We start from the raw sequence: 23,188 nt of genomic DNA, 5'->3' as shown, positions 1-23,188 counted from the left end.
CCTTATTCTGAAATGATAGGTGGCAGAAGTGGAATACCCCTCCTGGTAGTGAACTGAGGGACACCAATGTAGGGAGTCCTAAGGCAAGCTGCAGATACTGCTTTACTCTGCAACAAACACATGCATATCCTCTCCTGGGGTGCTTGTTGGCGCATTCTAGAACTAATATTTTGCACCTTGATTTGGGGCAGAATCATTGAGTGGTGAAAAGTAGATGTTACCCCATTGTTGGAACTATTGATATTCAGGTAAGGTTAACTTGAACTTTCCAAGCTTACTAAAGTCAAGGAAAGTGTTTCCAAAGTAATGGAACACGTAGTTGAAGTCTTGCTTAATTAACACTCCCATTTTAATTTGATTGGACTGGGGTATGATGGTTTAAAAATACTTTGCATAACACCACACTTTCTGAATGCTGGACACTGTGCCCTAATATTTAGTGTGGGTGTCAGCAGTGGAAGGGAATAGTGGTGTCGCTGGATTCAGAAACTTGTAAGTTAAAAAAAAAATGTAGATGCTGGAAATGTAATAAAAATAGAAAATGCTACAAATACTCCGCAGCTTCTGTGGAAAGGAAACAGTTAGAGCTTTAGATCAAAAACCCTTCAGAAACTTGAACATCTTTGTAAAAAAATATTGATTTGTGAAGTTTATTTGTAATTGCACCAAGGGCATAACTTGAATTGAGTTCAGATGCGGCAAATTGGATCATCAGTGAACTGGATTAAGTTATTAGAACTAGTTATTTCAGTGGATTTTCTAATCACGCTCCCTGTCACTACAGGTAATCCGTGTTTATCAATTAAGAACTCTGTGCTCGATTTTAGTTGTTTTTAAATAATGTGGCTTAATGTTGTGAGCTGGCAGTTAACATTTGCTGTCCAATTCTGCTGTGAATTCCAGTGCCCCAGCTTAGGCGGCAGCAGAGGTGGTCTGTGTTTTCCTTTGCATTTTTTTTTAACTCAATGGCTTTAATTGCTCATTAAAACTGCAGTGATTGTGTGAGACATCCAGAGGCTGATTCATTACCTGTGACGATAAATGGGGATATAGGTGCAAGTTTTATATCTAATTTTTTTTTAAAGTAGCCTTTGATTCTCTTATTGCATTGCAGGGAAGGAGGTGATGTTGCTGATGCAAGCGCTGAACACGCTTAGCACTCCGGAGGAGAAACTAGCAGCCTTGTGCAAGAAGTATGCAGACTTGGTACGTTGTTTCACTGGGACAAAATAAACCAACTTCTCTTCTAATGCTGCACTTTTGGGATGGGGTTTGTTGTGGAGGGAGGATGGGAGAAGAGTGTTCAGCGTGGCTGCCTGTTTATACAAACGTACACACCAGCATATGTCCAGCAATTAGATAAACATTAGTACAAGTGACAATTTCTCCAGAGAACTGTTTGTTATATTGCAGTCTGCTGATCTATGCCAAATAAACCATGTGATTCACTTTGACATCTAAAACCCAGTTGTATGTATTTAACCTTGCTGGCTACTGCTCAACTTAATTCATCAATAATCCCATTCCACTTAGACACTGCAATCAGCCCTGCTGATTCACCGGATTGATTGCATAAACTGAACGTACACACTCTTGTTGAGCAGAGGCAATTTAATTGGAAAAAATATATATTTTCAAAGACAGAATAGATAGATAGATAGATTCAAGATGTCATTTTCTCCGGTTGGGGTATCTGGAAACAGGGATCACAGTCTTGGAATAAGGGATTAGTATTTCCGAACAAATGAGGATTTTTTTTGCACAGAGGGTAGAGAGTTTGGAATTCTCTACTTAAGGATGGTGTCGAGCCCAGTTGAAAGATATCATGGAAATCAAGAAGTATGACGTTAGTGTATTTAAGTGGTGCTGAGTTAAAGGATAAGCCAGGAAATGCTATGGCAGGAATCAGGCCTGAGGGGCTGAATGGCCTGTGCCTGTTCATCCTTAAGTTTTTATTCATCCAGTTTTTAGCATTTGCATGGAATATTTTTTGGTCACAATTGGCAATGGCAGTACAAAATGTGGAGGTGCTTTAACCAGAAGGTTGGTTCACCAATGTTCCTTGGTTCTGAACAAGTATCCATGCGTTGGGCAAAGTACGCACGGGTCCACCCGAATCAAAACTGGGTACACTTTAATCTGCAGCTACTCTCTGCAGTTGTACAGGGCCCTGATGAGACTGCACCTGGAGTATCGTGTGCAGTTTTGATCTCCTAATTTGAGGAAGGACTTTCTTGGTATTGAGGGAATGCAGCGAGGTTAATTCCCAGGATGGCGGGACTGTCAGATGATGAAAGAATGGAGCGACTGGGCTTGTATTCACTGGAATTTAGAAGGATGAGAGGGGATCTTATAGAAACATGTAAAATTATTAAGGGATTGGACACGCTAGATGCAGGAAACATGTTCCCGATGTTAGGGGAGTCCAGAACCAGGGGCCACAGTCTAAGAATAAGGGGAAGGCCATTCAGAACTGAGATGAGGAAAAACCTTTTCACAGATAGACACAAAATGCTGGAGTAATTCAGTGGGTCAGGCAGCATCTCTGGAGAAAATGAATAGGTGATGTTTTGGGTCGAGACTCTTCAGACCCTGGAATGTAGAGATGGTGCATGGAGTGTTCAGAGGCTATCGTCTGGAGTTGTAGAGTCAGGGTTCAGAATAAGCACAGAAGGTTTGAGGAGAGGACCCAAGGAACTGCAAACACTGGAATCTTGAGTAAAGCACAACAGTGTTGGAGTAACTCTGAGGGTATGTGGTTACGGGATTAATACAGGTTGAGGAGGGACCTTGATTCACAAGACTGGTTGCATGTTCTCCCTATTTCACTGCTGCTTTGCTCATTTCCAAACCCCTCCCTTTCTCAGCCTTTAATTGTTGCTAAACTGGGTACTCCCTCCAAACTTCCATGCTTTTGTGTATTTTTGCTCAAAACAAAAGATAATCAGGAGCAGACATCACCACAGAACCACAAGGTTCACAAAAAATGTTTCCGAATGAGTGGATGCTTTGCATGACTGAGAAGTATAGAACCAACAGTCATAGGCTCTAAATAACTAACAGGCTGTTAAATGAGCGGAAAAATGTATTCGTAAAGATGATTGTGTGTCTTTGAGATTCTCTACCCTGGAGAGCTATTGAGGCTTGCTCATTGAGTTCATTCAAAATGGATTAATAGGTTTCTAGAAACTGAGAGAATCAAGGGATGTTGGAATAGTGCAGGGAAATGGTGCTAAGATCGAATGTCAGCCATGATCTTGATGAAGACCTTTGATATGGTCTCACAGAGGAGATTAGTGGGCAAAATTAGAGCAAATGGTATTGGGGGCAGGGTACTGACATGGATAGAAAATTGGTTGGCAGACAGGAAGCAAAGAGTAGGGATTAACGGGTCCCTTTCAGATTGGCAGGCAGTGGGGTACCGCAAGGCTCGGTGCTGGGGCCGTAGCTATTTACAATATACATTAATAACCTAGATGAAGGGATTAAAAGTAACATTATCAAATTTGCAGATGACACAAAGCTGGGTGACAGTGTGAACTGTGAGGAGGATGCTATGAGGATGCAGGGTGACTTGGACAGGTTGTGTGAGTGGGCAGATGCATGGGAGATCAGTTTAATGTGGATAAATGTAAGGTTATCCACTTTGGTGGCAAGACCAGGAAGGCCGATTATTATCTGAATGGTGTCAAGTTAGAAAACGGTTAAGTACAACGAGATCTGGGTGTCCTTGTTCATCAGTCACTGAAAGTAAGCATGCAGGTACAGTAGGCAGTGAAGAAAGCTAATGGCATGTTGGCCTTTATAACAAGATGAGTTGAGTAGTGGAGCAAAGAAGTCCTTCTGCAGTTGTATAGGGGCCTCTTGAGACTACACCTGGAGTATTGTGTGCAGTTTTGGTCTCCACATTTGAGGAAGGACATACTTGCTATTGAGGGAGTGCAGCGGAGATTCACAAGGTTAACTCCCAGGATGGCAGGACTGTGGTATATTGAAAGAATGGAGCGATTGGGCTTGTTTACACTGGAATTTAGAAGGACGAGAGGGATCTTATTGAAACATATAAGATTATTAAGGGATTGGACACGCGAGAGGCAGGAAACATGTTCCCGATGTTGGGGGAGTCCAGAACCAGGGGCCACAGTTTAAGAATAAGGGAAAGGCCATTTAGAACGGAGATGAAGAAAAACTTTTTCACTCAGAAAGCAGTGGAGGCCAATTCTCTGGATGCTTTCAAGAGAGAGTTAGATAGAGCTCTTAAAGATAGCAGAGTCAAGGGATATGGGGAGAAGGCAGGAATGGGTTACTGATTGTGGATGATCAGCCATGATCACAGTGAATGGCGGTGCTGGCTCGAAGGGCCAAATGGCCTATTCCTGCACCTATTGTCTATTGAATGGAGAGCATACTCACGGGCCTATTGATCTACTTGGAATTTGGTTCTTTATTTAAAATAGCTTTAATGTTATTTTTCAAATAACATTCTTCTTCTGCTTAATGTAAACTTTGGATTCCCCAATTTGTCTTCCTATCAAAAGATCTCGTCCCATCGATTTGCAATAGCAGATCATTGCTTAGTTGGGGGGTTTTTTTGTACTCTGATGGATTTCTCGTATAGGATTGGGGCCCATTTATGATTATGCCACCTCACCTTCCCAACCTTTGAAGATTTACACATTGCTGAATCATTTACTTTTTTCTTTCTCGCTTGATTGGCATGGATATCTTTACTAAGTTCTTCACATCAAATCACATAGGCTTAAAACAAGTCAGATTATTATAGGTTCCACATTTGTCATAACAGTTGAGAAGTCCTTATTGACTTTCTCTGACTTATATATGAGCATAACATTGAAACACTGGGATGATTTCCTTGATGTAAGTGTCATTTCTGTTGCTGGGCACTTTTGTGAAGTTGACCCCAATTTTCATTAGTGGAAAAGTACCATTTAAATACATACACCTGTGTTGTCATGATGCATTTTTGAGTTGCTCTTCGCGCTATCCAATCAGCGATTAAAACTAGAACTTCAACATTGATGGCTCTATGCCTGACTTTTGAGTGCTCAGTAGCCAAGTGGAGTGCATTATAGAAAAGCTAGGCATTTGATTTATTGCTTCAGTAACATGGAGACATGCTGGTGGAAGGCAATTGACCCAATTTTTTTAATTCATAATTTCCTCAAATTGCTTATTTCTAGTTGGAAGAGAACCGAAGTGTCCAGAAGCAAATAAAACTACTTCAGAAGAAACAGTCGCAGGTGGCGAAGGAGAAGGTTCACTTGCAGAGTGAACACAGCAAGGCTATTTTGGCTCGAAGTAAACTGGAGAGTCTTTGTCGTGAACTTCAGCGCCATAACAAGACATTAAAGGTAAGGGAGCCCAGCACTTGAAGTAATGTGGATAGATCCCGAGGGCCCAGATTGTACTTTAGCCATCAATGGAACTCCAGTTGTTCATTGTATGACTGCCTTTCTGATGCCATGTCCTTTCCAAATTTTGGACAGAAAACTGCGGTTTGTGCTATTCATAGTTTCAGATGAAATATTTCTAAAATACCCCTCCAAACTATGGCTGATGTCAACTTTTCCATTTATAATGGAGATGATTTCATACCCCGCCCTATTTTAAACACACCTTTGGCCACCCAGAACTATTAAAAAGAAAGGCATTGATCTGCACGAGAGAAAGTAAGTGGCAGAGTTACAGGGAAATATGAGGAGGGGGAATGGGACAATTGGGATGCTCCTCTGACAACAGGTATGGACCAGAGATATTGGCCAAAGATATTGTGGATTATGGGGGAATGATGGATATATTGGTTTAAATAATAGGTCATCCATGATCTCCCTTATTGGTAATTGGCTTTGATGGGATGGCTTCTTGTCACCTGTTTCGAAGTTTCTACATTTTGAGTCAGAAGTTGTGCCCCTATAAATTATTCCCTCTCACACTTATTCATCAACTTTGATTTTTATGAAAGTAATGCTTATTCACTGCATGGATGATGAAAGGTTGCTGTATTTACACAGAAGCAAATTCTTGTTATTTAATGTCCATCTACCCTTTTAAAAATATTCACCGCTGGCAGCAAACTAATTTGTGCAGCATTTTTCTCCAAGCTTTAATTATTGGAGATTTTTTTAATGTAATTTATACTTCTGCTTTAAGTCCAATTGTCTTTATTTCCCAGTCCGTGCCTGTTTTAACATTGAATTCACCCAGATTTCTTTATGCTTTTCAAATTGTATCTTAGCAGGAGGCCATTTGGCCTTTTGACTCTGTGCCAGCACAATCTCATCAATAGACAATAGACAATAGGTGCAGGAGGAGGCCATTCGGCCCTTCGAGCCAGCACCACCATTCAATGTGATCATGGCTGATCATTCTCAATCAGTACCCCGTTCCTGCCTTCTCCCCATACCCCCTGACTCTGCTATCCTTAAGAGCTCTATCTAGCTCTCTCTTGAATGTATTCAGAGAACTGGCCTCCACTGCTTTCTGAGGCAGAGAATTCCACAGATTCACAACTCTCTGACTGAAAAAGTTTTTCCTCATCTCAGTTCTAAATGGCCTACCCCTTATTTTTAAACTGTGGCCCCTTGTTCTGGACTCCCCCAACATTGGGAACATGTTTCCTGCCTCTAACGTGTCCAACCCCTTAATAATCTGATACGTTTCGATAAGATCTCCTCTCATCCTTCTAAATTCCAGTGTATACAAGCCTAGTCGCTCCAGTCTTTCAACATATGACAGTCCCGCCATTCTGGGAATTAACCGAGTAAACCTATGCTGCACGCCCTCAATATCACACACCCATCAATTCCCCTGATTCTGCTACATACTTGGGGTACTTTCCAGCAGCAATTAACCTGCCAACTTGCACACCTTTGGGATGTGAGAGGAAACCAGAGCACCCATAGAAAACTGATGAGGTCATGGGAAGAACGTGCAAACACCAGATAGAAAGCACGGGAGGTCAGGATTGAGCCTGGGTCACGGGGGGATTGGGGTTCAGCCCGGGTTAAGGGGGGATCGGGGTTGAGCCACGGAGTCACAGTGGGGTGGGGATGAGGGGGCTGTTGGTGGAGAGAGGCAGCTTACATCGAGATCCCTGATCGTGTATAAAGTTTAAGCACCACCACAAACATTGTGAAAACAGTTAACCTTTCTTGCCTTTCCGTAAATATAACCAATTAAAAAAATGCTGCTTGTATTTCTGAAAGGCTGAATTAAATGCATTAGAGAGTGTCAACTTTGGGAAGTAATTTCTTGACTGAACCAGTCTCCCGGATTTGATGAAGCACTGATCTTGACCAACCCAGCCTGACCCTAGTGCAGCATGTACAGTCGGGTTGGTCCCTTGGGGCTTGGGTTGGGGGAGCCAGCCTCCACTCCCTCATGGGAAGGCAGTCGCATTGCTACACACACTTTCCACTCGTCCTAAATGCCCTGTTTCCCATTATGCAACTCGCAGAAGTTATTAGATCCGTTCCCAATACAAAGTCAAGACATTTGAATTGGTGGTTGGCTGCAATATCAGTACTTCGCAATTCACTTTCAAACTCCCTCACAATCGTCCTGATCCATTTTTCACTTTTGCTGCATGAATCCACCCGTAGCAGCACGCTGACTGCAAATGTGCTTGTAACTTGTGCAGGAGGAGAACCTGCAGCGAGCTCGCGAAGAGGAAGAGCGGCGCAAGGAAGTGACGGCACATTTCCAGATGACCCTCAACGAAATTCAGGCCCAGATGGAGCAGCATAACCTGCACAACACAAAGCTGAGACAAGAGAACATTGAACTTGCCGAGCAACTGAAGAAGCTCATCGAACAGTATGAGCTGCGCGAAGAGGTGAGTTGAGATTGTGATATGCTTGATTACAATAGACAATAGGTGCAGGAGTAGGCCATTCGGCCCTTCGAGCCAGCACCGCCATTCAATGTGATCATGGCTGATCATTCTCAATCAGTACCCCGTTCCTGCCTTCTCCCCATACCCCCTGACTCCGCTATCCTTAAGAGCTCTATCTAGCTCTCTCTTGAATGTATTCAGAGAATTGGCCTCCACTGCCTTCTGAGGCAGAGAATTCCACAGATTCACAACTCTCTGACTGAAAAAGTTTTTCCTCATCTTTGTTCTAAATGGCCTACCCCTTATTCTTAAACTGTGGCCCCTGGTTCTGGACTCCCCCAACATTGCGAACATGTTTCCTGCCTCTAATGTGTCCAACCCCTTAATAATCTTATACGTTTCGATAAGATCCCCTCTCATCCCTCTAAATTCCAGTGTATACAAGCCTAGTCGCTCCAGTCTTTCAACATATGACAGTCCCGCCATTCCAGGAATTAATAAACCTAGTAAACCTACGCTGCACGCCCTCAATAGCAAGAATATCCTTCCTCAAATTTGGAGACAAAAACTGCACACAGTACTCCAGGTGTGGTCTCACTAGGGCCCTGTACAACTGCAGAAGGACCTCTTTGCTCCTATACTCAACTCCTCTTGTTATGAAGGCCAACATTCCATTGGCTTTCTTCACTGCCTGCTGTACCTGCATGCTGGAGGTGCCAAGAGTCTTTTTTATTGTCATGTCCAGAAACGGAACAGTGAAATTCTCACAGCGGCACAACCGATATGTAAACATAGTACTCGGTGAACACCAGAATAAACAACAGAAAGTTTCAAACAAAACAAGTAAATGACATAGTGCAAAAAACCCAGAAACAAAGCCCCGTCCCTTGTGCTATTACGGCAATTTGGAGTTTAGTTGGAGTTCGTAGTATTCAATAGCCTGATGGTTGTAAGGGAGAAGCTGTTCCTAAGCCTGGACGCTACAGTTTTCAGACTCCTACACCACCTTCCCAATGGCAGAATGAAATGTGAAGTGTGTGGCCAGGGTGGTGTGGGTCCGTGAAAATGCCTTTTTGAGGCAACGCCTCCTATAGATCCTTTGGATGGTGGGGCGGTCAGTACCCATGATGAACTGGGAGGCATTCACTTTTTATAATCTCCTTCGTTCCTGGACATTCGAGCTGTGAAACCAGGCCATGATGTAACCCGTCAATATGCTCTTTACCATACAATCGTTTAAGAGTATTCAACGCCAAACCAAATCTACTCAATCTTCAAAGGAAGTGGAGAAGTAACTCCTGGAAAATAATATCCATTCTAGCTTTCGGAATCATACATACTGTTGTCAGAATTGTGTTAATGCACATGACAACTGTTGGATTATCTGATGCGAACCAACAGTTCAGACTGGTTGTTATCCAATAATTATTGTATTGTAATAAATGTGCAAAACTGGTAATCTAGAAACATAGAAAATAGGTGCAGGAGTAGGCCATTCGGCCCTTCATGCCAGCACCGCCATGGCTGATCATCCAAATTCAGTACCCCGTTCCTGCTTTCTCTCCATACCCCCTGATTCCATTAGCCCCAAGAGCTAAATCTAACTCTCCCTTAATGCAACATCTAAAGTGGACTGAGTGCTGCTCGCCCAGAATCTTGGGTTGAGGTGTGGGTGCTTTTGCAAATGTTGTTCAATACTTTTGTAAATTTGACTAGAGGCAAATTGGCCACTTGGAGTAAAATGACAAGCATCTGAGGTTCAAAGACTTGGGAGCATCTCAACTATGTTTTAATTTGGTTGAGAGAAGACACTAAGTGCTGGAGTAACTCAACAGGTCAGGCAGCGTCTCAGGAGAACATGGACAGGCAACATTTCGCGTTGGGACACTTCTTCAGACGGTTTGTAGGGGGGAAGGAGAAAGCTGGAAGAGAGGCGGTGAGACAGCATTTAGAATATTGTGTTCCGTTCTGGGCACCATGTTATAGGAAAGATATTGTGAAGCTTGAAAGGGTTCAGAAAAGATTTATGAAGATGTTGCCAGGACTAGAGGGGGTGAGCTATAAGGATACAGGACTAGAGGGGGTGAGCTATTCCATAGAGCGCAGGAGGATAAGGGGTGATCTCATAGAGGTGTTTAAGATCATGAGAGGAATAGATCAGATGGATGCACAGGATCTTTTGCCCAGAGTAGGGGAGTCGAGGACCAGAGGACATAGGTTCAGGTGAAGGGGAAAAGATTTAATAGGAATCTGAGGGGTAACATTTTCACACAAAGGGTGGTGGGTGTATAGAACAAGCTGCCAGAGGAGGTAGTTGAGGCTGGGACAATCCCATTGTTTAAGAAACAGACATGGATAGGACAGGATTGGAGGGATATGGACCAAACGCAGGCAAGTGGGACTAGTGTACCTGGGACATTGTTGGCCAGTGTGGGCAAGTTGAGCCGAAGGGCCTGTTTCCACACTGTATGACTCTAGGCGGGGCAGGCCACAGCCTGGCAGGTAATTGGCTGAAACAAGTGAGGAGGGTTATTTAATAGGAACTGGACAAAAGCCAGAGATGAACAGAAGGTGAGACAAAATGATTGAAGAGTTGCAAACTAAACTAGTGGAAGAATGTAAGGGGAGGGGAGAAATAGCTGCAAGTCCAGATTGGGCAATGGGGGATGGGGGGGGGAGGGTTGTGGTGGGTAAGATAGGGGGGGGTGTATTTTATATTTGAAGAAGGAAAGGGGGAGAGTTATGTAGTTAGCTAATGGAGGAGGCCCAGAACCGAGAGGTCAGTATGGGAATCCGAAGAGGGGTTAAAATGGATAGTAACCCAGAGATCCTGCAGGCCTTGGCAGACCAAGTGCAAATGTTTAACAAAATGGTTGCCGAGTCACACTTGGTCTCGCTGATGTACAGGAGGCCACATCGGGAACACCTGATGCAGTAGATGAGGTTAGAGGAAGTGCACATAACCTCTTGTCTCCTCTGGAGCAACTTTTGGGATCTTTGGATGGTGAGGGAGGAGGTATAGGAACAGGTGTTACATCTCCTGCTGTGGCAGGGAGGGGGTGGTTTGGGTGGGAAGAGATGAGTGAACCAAGGATTTGCGAAGGGAGCAGTCTCTGCAGAAGGTGGAAAGGGGTGGGGATGGGAAGATGTAACGGGTGGTGGGATCACATTGAAGGTGGTGGACATGTCGGAGAATGTGTTGGATGCAGAACCTCTTCACCCAGAGGTTGGTGGGGTGAAAGGTGAGGACCTGGGGAACTCTATCCTTGTTCTATCCGGGGGAGGGGGAGCAAGAGCAAAACTACAGGACACGGGAGAGGCGGGTGAGGGATCCATCTATGACAGCAGAGGGGAAACCACATTTTCTAAAAAAACATGGACACCTCGGATGTCTTAGAATGGAACGCCTCATCTTGGGAGCAGATGCGGCAGAGACTGAGATATTGAAACCCTCCTCACCTGTTACGCCCTATTACATGTTGGGTTATGTCCTGCCTTTCCATACTTCTAACTTTCTGTTAGCCCCCCCAATCCCTTGAGCCCCACCCGGATTTACACCTATTTCTCCCTCCCCCTACAGCTTCACAGTTCACAACTTTTCAATCCTTTTGTCTCACACCTTCTGTCTTTTCATCTCTGGCCTTTGTCCAACTCCTATCAAATAACCCTCCTCGTCTGTATTATCCTATTACCTGCCAGGCGTTGTACTGCCCCTTCTCTCTTTCAGCTTTCCTACTCATTCCCCTCCCTACAATCAGTCTGAAGACAGGTCCCGACCCGAAACGTCGCCTGTCCACGTTATGCTGAGATGCTGTCTGACCCGCTGAGTTACTCTAGGACTCCGTGTCTTCTTTTGTAAACCAGCATCTGCAATTCCTTGTTTCCCACTTCTAAATTAAAAATATGGTTAATGAAGGTTTATTTGCCAAGCTGCCTGTGTCTGGCTGTCCATGAAATATAATTATTGCCAGGGAGAAGGTAAATCTGCACACAGGTGCATGTGAAGTAAAAAGACTGAAATTGTTTTGCTGTTTATCTAAAATACAGTGCACAGGCCTCAGTGTAGTTGCCGCCTTACAGGGCCAGAGACACAGGTTCGATCCTGACCTGGGGTGCTGTCTGTACATTCTCTCTGTGACTACGTGGGTTTTCTCCGAATGCTCCATTTTCTTCCCACATGTCAAAGATGTGCGATCAATGGTCGGTGTGGACTCGGTGGGCTGAAGGACCTGTTTCCACGCTGTATCTCTAAACTAAACTAAACTAAAATACAGATGTAGTTCCAGACCTGCTTAATGAAAAGGCCTAGCTTTTATATGAATCTAGTAGAAAATGCTGGAGAAACTAAACAGGTCAGGCAGCTTGCATGAAAAGAGAAATTAGGTTAAAATCCAGTCTTCAGAACTGATGCTGGTACTGCCTGACCTGCTGATTGCTCACAGTATTTCTTGCTTTAATTTGGATTTACTGCATTTACAGTTTTTATTTTGTTATAAAATGAGGTTATTTCTTTTGCATGGACCTGTTCAATGCTCTGTGTGCAGCAGTGAAGGTGTTTACAGCAGCTTCTAATTTCAGGTACTCTGAGTAACAGGAAGAAAATAAATTTAATTGTGTTATTTGCTTTGTCGCAACACTTGAATCTAATTGCTCTTGATATTGCTGATGGGTTGAAAGCATTCCCTGCCAGTCAGCAAAGGCAGTTTTTAAATGGATCCGTGTTTGTGTTGTATTTTCGTAACGGAAACTGGTGCTTTCTGCCTGGTGATTTGGAAACCTTGGTTTATGTTGATGTGCTTTCTCCCACTTACTCTACAGCACATCGACAAGGTGTTCAAGCACAAGGAGTTACAACAACAACTGGTTGACGCCAAACTTCAGCGAACTACAGAGGTTATGAAAGAGCTGGATGAGGAACATCTCAGGGAGAGGGAGATTGTAAGTGAAGGCGGGTTTTTTCTTTGGACATTTTCCATATCTTTACTGATGCTGTACATTTTCAATTTTGTAAATGCACCATTTTAATGTGTGTAGGTTATACTTGTGAAGCTATGAGGTGTTTCTTCCTCCTTATCCCTGCCCTCTGCTCCCTGCCATATTGAAAGGGTTTTTGTGTCCACTTAACTTTTTAATGCCCATTCACAAAAACCACGAGTGTAAATCGTATGATTTTGCAAATGGTACCTGCAGCAGCATGCTGATTTACTTTTTCTCTGTAACCAATCTCCGTTTTGTGATATTAACAATTTACCTTTGTTACTAGTTATCCAGGTCTATCTGTGCACCACCTCAGCAGCTGGTTGCAAACCATCTGGCAGTCATTTGCCTGCTTCAACTTTGGAAAGGGTGCCTGGCAGGAGGAAATAGAGGCTCAAAGAGAAGATGCTAAAATGTGTTCCAGTTTGCAGTAACGCGTAATATTCAAGGACTTAGCTGGACGTGTTTCTTTAGGCATGTGACACAGATGCTAAGGCTTCAGTTGGTTTGATTGAAATATTCTTTCTCTTTTTTTTGTTAAAGCTCCCAGTAAAAGTGAAGACCCAATTTTAGGTACCAGAGCCCACAAGCTTAAACGATGATCAATTATGCCTGATAAACTTTAGGCTGCTTCTGCACTTTTTCTTAATGTCCTTTTTCTTCCAAAGAAACCTCGGCTGAAAATGCTGCCTGTCTAGTGTATCATATCACAAGTACAGTATGAGCTGCCTCTCCTCGCACTTAATTCAATTAAACACATAAATTGCACAGTTTTGAGAATTTCATCCAGTTTTTCAAACGATATTGGCGTTGTTGGAACACAACGGAGACTGTTGTCGAAGTATGAAGATGACGTTAGAAATGACCTATTTCTGTTTTGACCTGTTTTAATAGCTGCTAAAAGAAGCCACTGAATTGAGGCTCAAATGTGAATTCATGAAGCGACAGGAGGGACATCTGAAGCAACAGGTATGTGCATGTAGTTAGTTGTTCTCAATATTTCCTCACCCTGCCAGCTTAGTCAACTGACTTAAAATACACTGCTGGAAGAACTCAGCTGGTCAAGCAGCATCTGTGGAGGCAGAGGTACGGCTAAAATATCAAGTAACGACCCTGAATCAGGACTGAGTGTAGGGAGATGATGGGCAGTATAAAGAAGTGAGAGGGAGGAGTGAGACACGGTTAGAATCTGTGGGGAGAGAAGAACATTGTGATTCGGGGCATCCTGATGAACACACACGTAGGCCTTTATGGCCAAGTTAAGAACGCTATCCTTATAACAACTTGGACTTGAATCATGAAAAATGGCGCCAGAACCATTTGCCAGAGCAATGGCCTCTTTGCTTGAGGGAGCATAACTGACTAGATTCGTGTGAGTTAATCTTAACTGGCATCAGCCTATTTATTTATTCACTAAGGTGTTTGTTGTTTTCAAGCTTTCACTCTATATGGATAAGTTTGAAGAATTTCAGACAACACTGGCAAAGAGCAATGAGGTCTTCACGACATTCAGGCAGGAAATGGAAAAGGTAAATTCAAATTTGCTATTGCAAATTTGCCTTGTTCAAATAATATTTTAACAGTATGTTTTAATAATGTTTTATTTTCCTTTCCATTGCTTCATTTGCTACTTGTTCCTTTTTAAGTATATGGGCCTAGATGTTTAGAATGTATTCTCCCATCAGGAAAAGTCCTAAATCTGTTAACTACATATGAAATGTATTGCGTGAAATAGCAACATGTATTTGAACTTAGTATATCTTGCTGTACACTTTTCTAGTCTCTGTAACAAGCCCCCACTGTCTGGTATCACTATTTCCTCTTTCATTTTACCACTTTGTGAGGTGGTATCCATCCACCAGGTTGAAGCACTGGGAATCTGAAATTAAGATGCATGTCCAGTATTCGGTGCTTACCAGAATTAGGTTGTATAGACTCAGGCAAACATTGCTCATCCTCCCCTTCACTCTGCCCCAATCAACCTGAAAAAGTCAGTAACTAAATGGTGTGTGGCCTTGCCATCGCTTAAGTGGTATAGTGGTGGAGTTGCTGCCTTACAGCTCCAGAGACCCGGGTTTGATCCTGACCACGAGTGCTTATCTGTATGAAGTTTGTATGTTCTCCCCGTGACCTGCGTGGGTTTTCTCCAGGATCTCCGGTTTCCTCCCATATTCCAAAGACGTGCAGATTTGTAGATGAATTGGCTTGGCATAATTGTAAATTGTCCCTAATGTATGTAGGATAGTGTTAGTGTGCAGGGATCGCTGATTGGCACGAACTCGGTGGGGCCAAAGAGTCTAATTCCGTGCTGTATCTCTAAACTAAACTAAATAATGATTTTACTCTGGGGGAAATGACCAAAGCCTGAACTCATTATGATGGTGGGGTTTGAACTTTCATTCTTTGATTTGTTTGTCCAATAACATTACCATACAATTACCTCACCCACTACACTTCTCATTTGCCAGTTGATCATTGAAAGATGTAGATAGGATTCCTTTGCAACTAAGGAGTTTAGAATCTCAAAGTTGAACAGATTTACATCGGTCCAGTTCATTACTGATGATTAAGCTGAATGGTTGTTGGTGGTGGATCTCTTGCCTGGATTCGTTGATAGCCAATGACAGCGTAGCCTTCTGTGGTAAATCAGTATTGTGATTACTTTATGCTGTAGTGGTATCTGATTCCCATTAGCTTGCTAAATGTGTATAATAACCCTGGAAACTTCGTTGACAGGATGAAGCACATTTGAAGTATGCATGTCAAACATGCATGTGCACCTGTGTGATTTTCCCAGTAGTTTGGTTTGGAGACCCTCAAAAGACAGTCGTGTGTTTCTACGAGTCTTATGCAATGACAAAAGTCAGTGAATCTCAAAGTTTAAATTGCTTCCACTTTATTTGATGTTGACAGTAAGACCTAACAGATTTCTTGCCTCTGTGCAAGATGTAATTTGTAGAGCTGACTTTTCTTTCTCAGCTTAAAGTAGAACTGGGCGTCCTGTAATATCCATGACTGAGGACAACTTAATTAATCCTTTCATAACAGTCTCACTGAGATTCTACCCCAATTTAAAATTGTGACAATCAGAAAATGATGAACATGTTTTTTGTGCCTTTTGACGTTGTGTATACACTACTTGATGCAATGTAATTGTGGCATTAGAGCACATAGATTGATCAAAGCCTATTTGGCTGGTTCAAGGGAAGGAAGTAAATGATCTTCCCATAGGGAGGATGTAAAATGGAAACTTGCTTCAGGTCAAGGTTTCATTTGCATTTGTGATTTGCATGAAGATAAATCTATCGGGATAATGTTTCTGTGTCAGATCAGACTGAAAGGGATTTTTCTTCTTCCTCATTAGATGACCAAGAAAATCAAGAAACTGGAAAAAGAAACCACAGTGTGGCGCACTAAATGGGAGAACAATAACAAAGCACTCTTACAGATGGCCGAGGAGGTGTGTATAATTTATTTGCCAGCTGTTTTAATGGGCTGCGTGTTTTGTATCTGCATTGCACAGGCTCCACTTTGTGCAAAACATCCCAATCCAAGCTCGCCACTGGAGGCATTTTTAAAGACCTGTTTTGGGATGGATCCTGAACATTATTCGTGCATTGAATTTGTAATTAGAGTATACTGAAAATTCAGGGGCATTGAATTTCGGTGTATTTCTGAAATATTAAAATAGAGCAATGAGGGCGAGCCAGGGAAAAACTTGCAATGAGTTATATCTTTCCCGGTAAATTAAAGGCACATCAATAACTTTATATAGGATCTATCTTCTGGTTTATAATTCTTCTGCAAGCAAACTGCTCTTGACGATTGAAAGAGGGAATTGAAAAACCTGCTTTAGTGCCTTGGATCGAAGGAGTTTTGCACACTAACATTCATCAATCAGAAATTAAAGTGCCTTCATCTGCAGCACGTTACATTGAAGGAACACTGCAATTGGGGAGCTGGACGTATTTTGGAACTTCAGAAGTTCTTAGCCCAAGAGCCAATTCTCAGTAAATTGAAAGGAATTCTTTTTGTTTACTAATTTTCATATTTGTTGAATTCCAGAATTCTTGTATGTAAATAAAATTAAAAATACCGTATGACTTCTCTATTTTTCGGTAGCAATATTAGTCGATTGTGTAATGTCTGATTTTTACGTTTGAACCTATATCTGTTGTCTAAATTTATGCGAGTGACGCATTTTTGTTTGTACAATGGATTTCAAGGGTATGGAGTAAATATTTTGAATCACAGTAGCACCTTCTGTCTGTCTATTTTATCTATTTTTTATAAGGGGGTCAGTATCAATTCGATGCCACTTTTATTATGACGTAGGGTGGAAAAGCATTGATGTGAAGGTTATTGCATTATTCCTGTAAGTTGCATGTAGTCCTCCCTGGCTTGCTTGTCCTTTGAACTTACAATTATCTCATTTATTCAGAAGGAAAAGCACTTTTTACACAAAAAGAGAAACAAGCCTGTTCACAAATGCTAAGCTTTTGCACCAAACTGTTCTGTTTTTGGGTGGTTTCAAGTTTGCCTTTAATAGTAGTTAAAAGAGTGCAAATGATTATGAGAGCAGGAACAGATTTTCTGGTTGTTTCCATATGATTTGCAAAACATTTTAGCTGGCAAATGTGATGCTACATTTGCCATTGATTTATTATTGTGACGTGTACCGAGATGCAATGAAAAACGTTATTTTGTGTGCTTTCCAGGCAAATCATACCAGACATGAGTACAGAAGGTAAAGCAAAAATACAAATCAAACAGCTTGCAGAATATAGTGTTACAGTACAGAGAAAATGCAGATTTATTTTAAAGTGCAAGAGCTACAACGAGGTAGATTGGGAAATCAGGAATACATCACTAACATTTATTAACTAATACATTTATTTTCTTATACTAACATATGAAAGATCCATTCAAGAGTCTGATAACAGCAGGGAAGGGGCTGTTCTTGAAGATATGTGTTTTCAGGCTTTTGTATCTGCCCAATGGGAGAGGGGAGAAGAGAGAACGACTGAGATGTGAGCATTCTTTAATTATGTTGGTTGCTTTACCAAGGCAGTGAAGTCAGTGGTGGGGAGACGGCTTTGTGTGATGGCTACACCCATAAATCTCTGCAATTTCTTGTGGTCTTGGGCAGAACTGTTGCCAAACCAAGTTGTGATGCATCCCAATAGGATGCTTCCTCTGGGACATCTGTATACCTGTACATTTCTTACATTCCTGTTTTGGCACATTGAGATTTAGAGACTGAGACAGGGACAATATAAAATCTGAAGAAGGGTTTCAACCCTAAACGTCGCCTATCCATGCCCTCCAGAGATGGTGCTTGGCCCACTGAGTTAAGCCAGGACTTCACGTGTTCTACCCAAGATCCCAGCACCTGCAGTTCCTTGTGTCTCAAAATATAAAATCATTTGGCCATCTCAACGTGCTAATGCTGTGGAAGGTAGGAAATGCGGTATCCAATTTGCCTGCTGTAGGTCCACATATAATATTGATATTGACAAGAAAATCTCTTCCTGATATATTGATGCATGGGGTAAATATTAGGCTCCCAAGATACTGGGAACATCTTTCAAAATGGTGCTGCAAAACTTTTCGGATTTCTACGAGGACAAGCAGGTCTTCAGTTCCATATCTTATCCAATAATTAATTAACAGCATGTTTAAAATTAAGTATGAGGTTAAAGTCGGGAGTTTGTAACATAACAGGCCAAAAACCTTGTTTTTACCTGATTTTGGTTTTCTTAAATTCTTACAGAAAACCCTTCGAGACAAGGAATACAAATGTCTACAAGTGAAACTGGAGCGGCTGGAAAAGCTTTGCAGAGCTTTGCAAACGGAGAGAAATGATCTGAATAAAAGAGTGGAGGTTCTTCAGTGTCAGCTTTCAGGAAGCGATGGGACCTTGAATCTGACAAAAGAGGACTACCAGGCTTGCAAGTCACCAGATTCCTCAGAAATCGCCGAAGTGAACACAATAATTCAGGAAGGAGAAGGAAACCAGTCTTGTGTTCCAGCTATTTTAGATCAAAAGTGTTCAACTGGAGATCTAGAAAATGCTGTGATAGCTTCAGGCATTAATTCTGTTGACTAAAGTTATCTGCTTTAAAAAGAAATTATGTGGTTATATATTTTTGTGTAATTATTGTTTGACTTGTTCTTGGTACTGATTGGCTTTGTGGTGAGAATTTCTTACACATTTTTCTACCATATCTGTATTTTCTTAGGGGATAAAAGGAATTTATGTGGTTCTGGTAGCTGTATGGTGGGTCAAGTTAGTCTCCTTTATAAATATTCATAATGCTTCATTTTTTAATGTTTTTTTTTGGCATTGATATCCACCTGGATACTCTCAATACTTGTTCTGAGATGTGAACATTTTCATGTAATTTAACTAACAGATGAGTTATGTTTTTTTTTAATGCAAAGTGATATTCCAACAGTGTTAACTTCAATCGGCTTTATTTGAGATGAGCTTCCACAGTTTAGATTGTTTTCTGATTTTCTAATGCTATATCTTTTAACTCCAGAACTCTGATAAAAAGTTGGTTGAAACTTTGAGAGGATGCATGAAAGTAAGAGTTGTGCATAAGTATAATGGATCACTTCAGATGGGCGTAAATTGATAGGAAACAGATTGAGAGTTCGAAATATTCTGCAGAGTTGCAGGTTTTTCATATCTTTAGTTCATTGAGCCTTTTACAGATTTGTGCCAGTTGTTGAATTCCACTGTCCAATATCCCTTCATTGTCCTCCTTAATTACACCCTGAATCTTTGAGGAACTGGAGTGCCATTCATTCTACTTTTCTCTTTTCTGCAGTTGAGTAGTACAAAACTTCCAGGGATTTTGACTCTCGATTATTAGTGTTGGGATCTAGTTTAATTTTGCAAGCTATTCTTGCAGTTTTTGTTAATTTGAGAGACAAGACTGACCCTGATTTGCATTTTAACCTATTTCATCAAGCTATTTCTATTTTTTACTTTTGAGAATAAAGGGGAAAACTTTCCTCTGAATATTTAATGTAGCCATGGCAACTGCACTGTCCTTTCACCTCAGGATTTGAACCTAGCTAAGGGTCATCTTGTTTCAAACTGAGCATAGGTTTTGGCATTTTTCAATGATGATGCTGGACATGTATGATGCACAGGATCATGGGTTAGACTATCCCCCTCATTTGGTTCAGAATGCCTGTTTTAGCTTCCCAAGGGTACCAAAAGTAAATTGGTATCCCAGTTCTAATGCAAGTTTGGTATGAAATGTAGATGTCTCTGGCAGAGTGGTAGAACGGAAATTGAATCGAAATCTATTAGATACAAACTCAGGATTGTGGGCAGGTTGATAAGATGGCTGACCTCAGTCTGGATAGGCAAATAACTGAAGTCTTCTAGCTTTTAATATGCATCATTATTTACAACCTGTCCTCTGTTATCTGATCTAAGTAATCGTAAGCTACCCAATGATATAATTTTAATTCAAGGAATGAGCTGTTATTCATGTACTGCTCTCCTTTTCTAAATTGTCTTTGTCTTGGTCTTTATTGATTTCTCTTGTACTCGTATTTAGTTTAGTAGCACATAACATGGGACATGGATTTCTGTTCTTGCACTGTGAAAGATCAGATGGCTTCGGGCAACCAGTATTTCTGCTCACGCAATGTGGATTTCATTTGGATGAGGAATGAAAGATTGAAGGATATGCTTTTCCAAATTGGATGTGTTTCTGGATATAATTTAAGAACATTTTTATTTGCCCATGCTGATTCATGTTTATAGGTCTGATCAACCTAGATTCGGTAGAGGCTTTTCATTCCTCACTTGAACTTTGCTTATGATTTAATGCAGCACTGCAGAATCTGAAGCTCGTCTCTTCTAACAAATTGGATGCTCCAGCAGCTGTAGTTCTTGTCTACCCATGAAATGTATGAGCCTGTTTTAATCAACACATTATAAAGATCATACAAATCATAGAGATGTTCTGGAAATGGCAGTGAAGAATTTCTAACAAGGGAAGAAGTTTATTCACTAAGGAGCCAACACAAGTTTTAGTAGAAATAGCACAGGAAGTTTTTGTGAGTTGCTGTGGATTCAACACTTCAAGCGAGTTGATATTTGGTGCATCTTTCATGTGATGCTTTCTGGAAGTCCTTTACCTGTTAGTAGATCTCTCTTGGCTTTTGTGCTCAATGAAATTCGGCCACATGTCAGTGACTTTACAAGGCCTAGTATTCAGTTTGGGAAGTAATTTACGTATTGTGTGCTTAATACTTACTTGTTTCCTTTGTATTGTGACTCCCTCATTTTATGTAGACAAAAAATGCTGGAGTAACTCAGTGGGTCAGGCAGCATCTCTGGAGAGAAGGAATGGGTGACGTTTCGGGTCGAGACCCTTCTTCATTCAGAAGAAGGGTCTCGACCCGAAATGTCACCCGTTCCTTCTCTCCAGAGATGCTGCCTGACCCGCTGAGTTACTCCAGCATTTTCTGTCTACCTTCGATTTATACCAGCAGCTGCAGTTTTTTTCCTACCCTCATTTTAAGTAATCTGAAATATTTCACTTGATTCTATAGTTCTTTGGACATTTGCACTCTTTTTTCCCCTCATCCGACACCATTTCCTGAAGGATGTTATGAACCCACAACACTGTTGCGAAAGCTCTTCTTCAAATAGAGCTTTACTATAACCCCATACTATTTGAATTTAAACTGCCTTTGTGACTGGTAGATCCAGAAAGGACTGTGTCCAGATACCAGAGCTCCAAATTAATAACAATCTTTATGGCCATCATTTTAAATTGAGGTACAACCATTTGTCCCCTGTTGCTGGAACACAGCGTGTGTTGCTTGGTTGGCTGTGGATAGTGCAAGTGAATCAAGGCGATGCCTGCAATTAATCTAGTGGTGCACATAAAGATGTTATATTTTGGAGCAAACTGAGCGGTACTTGCAGCCTGCATCCACACTTGAGTACCAAGCATACAAGATCTGGATCACCTTTACAAACAGGATATTGAGGGATCTTGCACATGCAGGTGGCTGAAGAGCATGGATTTGCTTGGATTGCATTGGGTGATGGACTGCAGGGGAATGTAGCCATTACTAACCCTGATCTGGTTAATTCTTACCTGTACCTTGTACTGTGCAATCATTTCCTGGATTCTAGCACCACAGCACCCTGATGTCAGATTGGAAGGTGCCAGTGCATGGCCAACAAAAGTGTAGTATATCCATTTCAAATTGTCGAAACCAGTGATACTTACCTGGACTTCTGCTGGTAGTTATGTAATCTCAATCAGATAAATGTTACTTGCTAGCCCATGTTAAACTAGATTTTATTAAATCTAGTTCATAAACAAGATCCCTTGTTTGAATGAAATTAGCGCCTTAATTTAACTTTTCCACACTATACAATTCAAACAGTGACCCATTTATATCAGGGATCATTTTTATATAGAGATTAATCAATCTAATATATTTTATTGAAAGTACAAATTTGTGCAATCTATTCCCTCAGATGGATAGTTTCACCTCATTTTCTAATCAATGCATAATATTTGCACTTGTCCAGCAAAATTACTGCCTACTTTAAATAAAGTGAAATTATATAGGGGTGAAGCAGCTACTCACTACGTGAATGATACCAATTCACGAGGTCGGTGAAGCAGTTCCTCAGCCATTCAAGCTCTGGTTAAGAGAATATTGTAAGACTACATTGTGCTGCTGTGCCATTGAGCATTGACTCCATACTCATTGGTGACATGCATTTTTTATCTTGCAAAATTGTCATTCATCTCAGCTTCAAGGAGGCAACATTGCCTATTAGGTTTACATTTTATTGGGATCACGTAAAATCCTCTTCCTGTGATTAACATTTCCTTTTTTTTCCCAATCAATTTTAAAGTATATACTTAATACAATATGGGGTAATAAAATCCCGCTAGTCAACATTAACTGATGACATGAATTGAGAAAATTAATGTTATCAATCAATCAAGATGCGTGTGATTTCCTGAGTAATACTTGAGTGATTCCAAATATGCTTTTGTTGCGTCAGAAGCTACATCTCAACTGATCCCAAGACTTTGTGTCTTTCCCTTTTTTGTCTGTGGCTGAAGTCTTGTTAGTACTTAAACTGCCTTTTTAAAGATTATTTGAACAGTTACTTGCTGCCATCTTTATACTTATTTACATAATCAGTGTTTTGGCCTGATGATGTATGCTAAATAATTTTATATTTAGGGCATGTTTAAAGTTTAGATTTGAAGTATCTTGCTACAACTACCCAATCTATGGAGAGTCCCAATACATTAACAATGCACAAACAGACCATATCTCAAAGCAAGG

General features: G+C 41.3%; 1 protein-coding gene across 1 annotated transcript in view; it reads left to right on the top strand.

The window, feature by feature from the left end:
- Positions 1-21,205, top strand: part of LOC144598912 (gamma-taxilin-like) — a 57,879-nt gene extending 36,674 nt beyond the window's left edge. The window contains exons 3-10 of the mRNA XM_078409489.1: positions 1,115-1,206; positions 5,202-5,372; positions 7,661-7,855; positions 12,674-12,793; positions 13,727-13,801; positions 14,269-14,361; positions 16,197-16,292; positions 18,606-21,205. Of these exons, the coding sequence (XP_078265615.1) occupies positions 1,115-1,206; positions 5,202-5,372; positions 7,661-7,855; positions 12,674-12,793; positions 13,727-13,801; positions 14,269-14,361; positions 16,197-16,292; positions 18,606-18,941 (1,178 nt within the window). The 3' untranslated portion in view covers positions 18,942-21,205. The remainder of the gene's footprint in view (positions 1-1,114; positions 1,207-5,201; positions 5,373-7,660; positions 7,856-12,673; positions 12,794-13,726; positions 13,802-14,268; positions 14,362-16,196; positions 16,293-18,605) is intronic.
- Positions 21,206-23,188: the final 1,983 nt, after the last annotated feature.

Source organism: Rhinoraja longicauda, chromosome 12 (assembly GCF_053455715.1).
Source record: "Rhinoraja longicauda isolate Sanriku21f chromosome 12, sRhiLon1.1, whole genome shotgun sequence".
NCBI classification, from domain to species: domain Eukaryota; kingdom Metazoa; phylum Chordata; class Chondrichthyes; order Rajiformes; family Arhynchobatidae; genus Rhinoraja; species Rhinoraja longicauda.
Note: the sequence above shows the minus strand (reverse complement) of the source record. Positions and strands in the feature narration are given on the sequence as shown.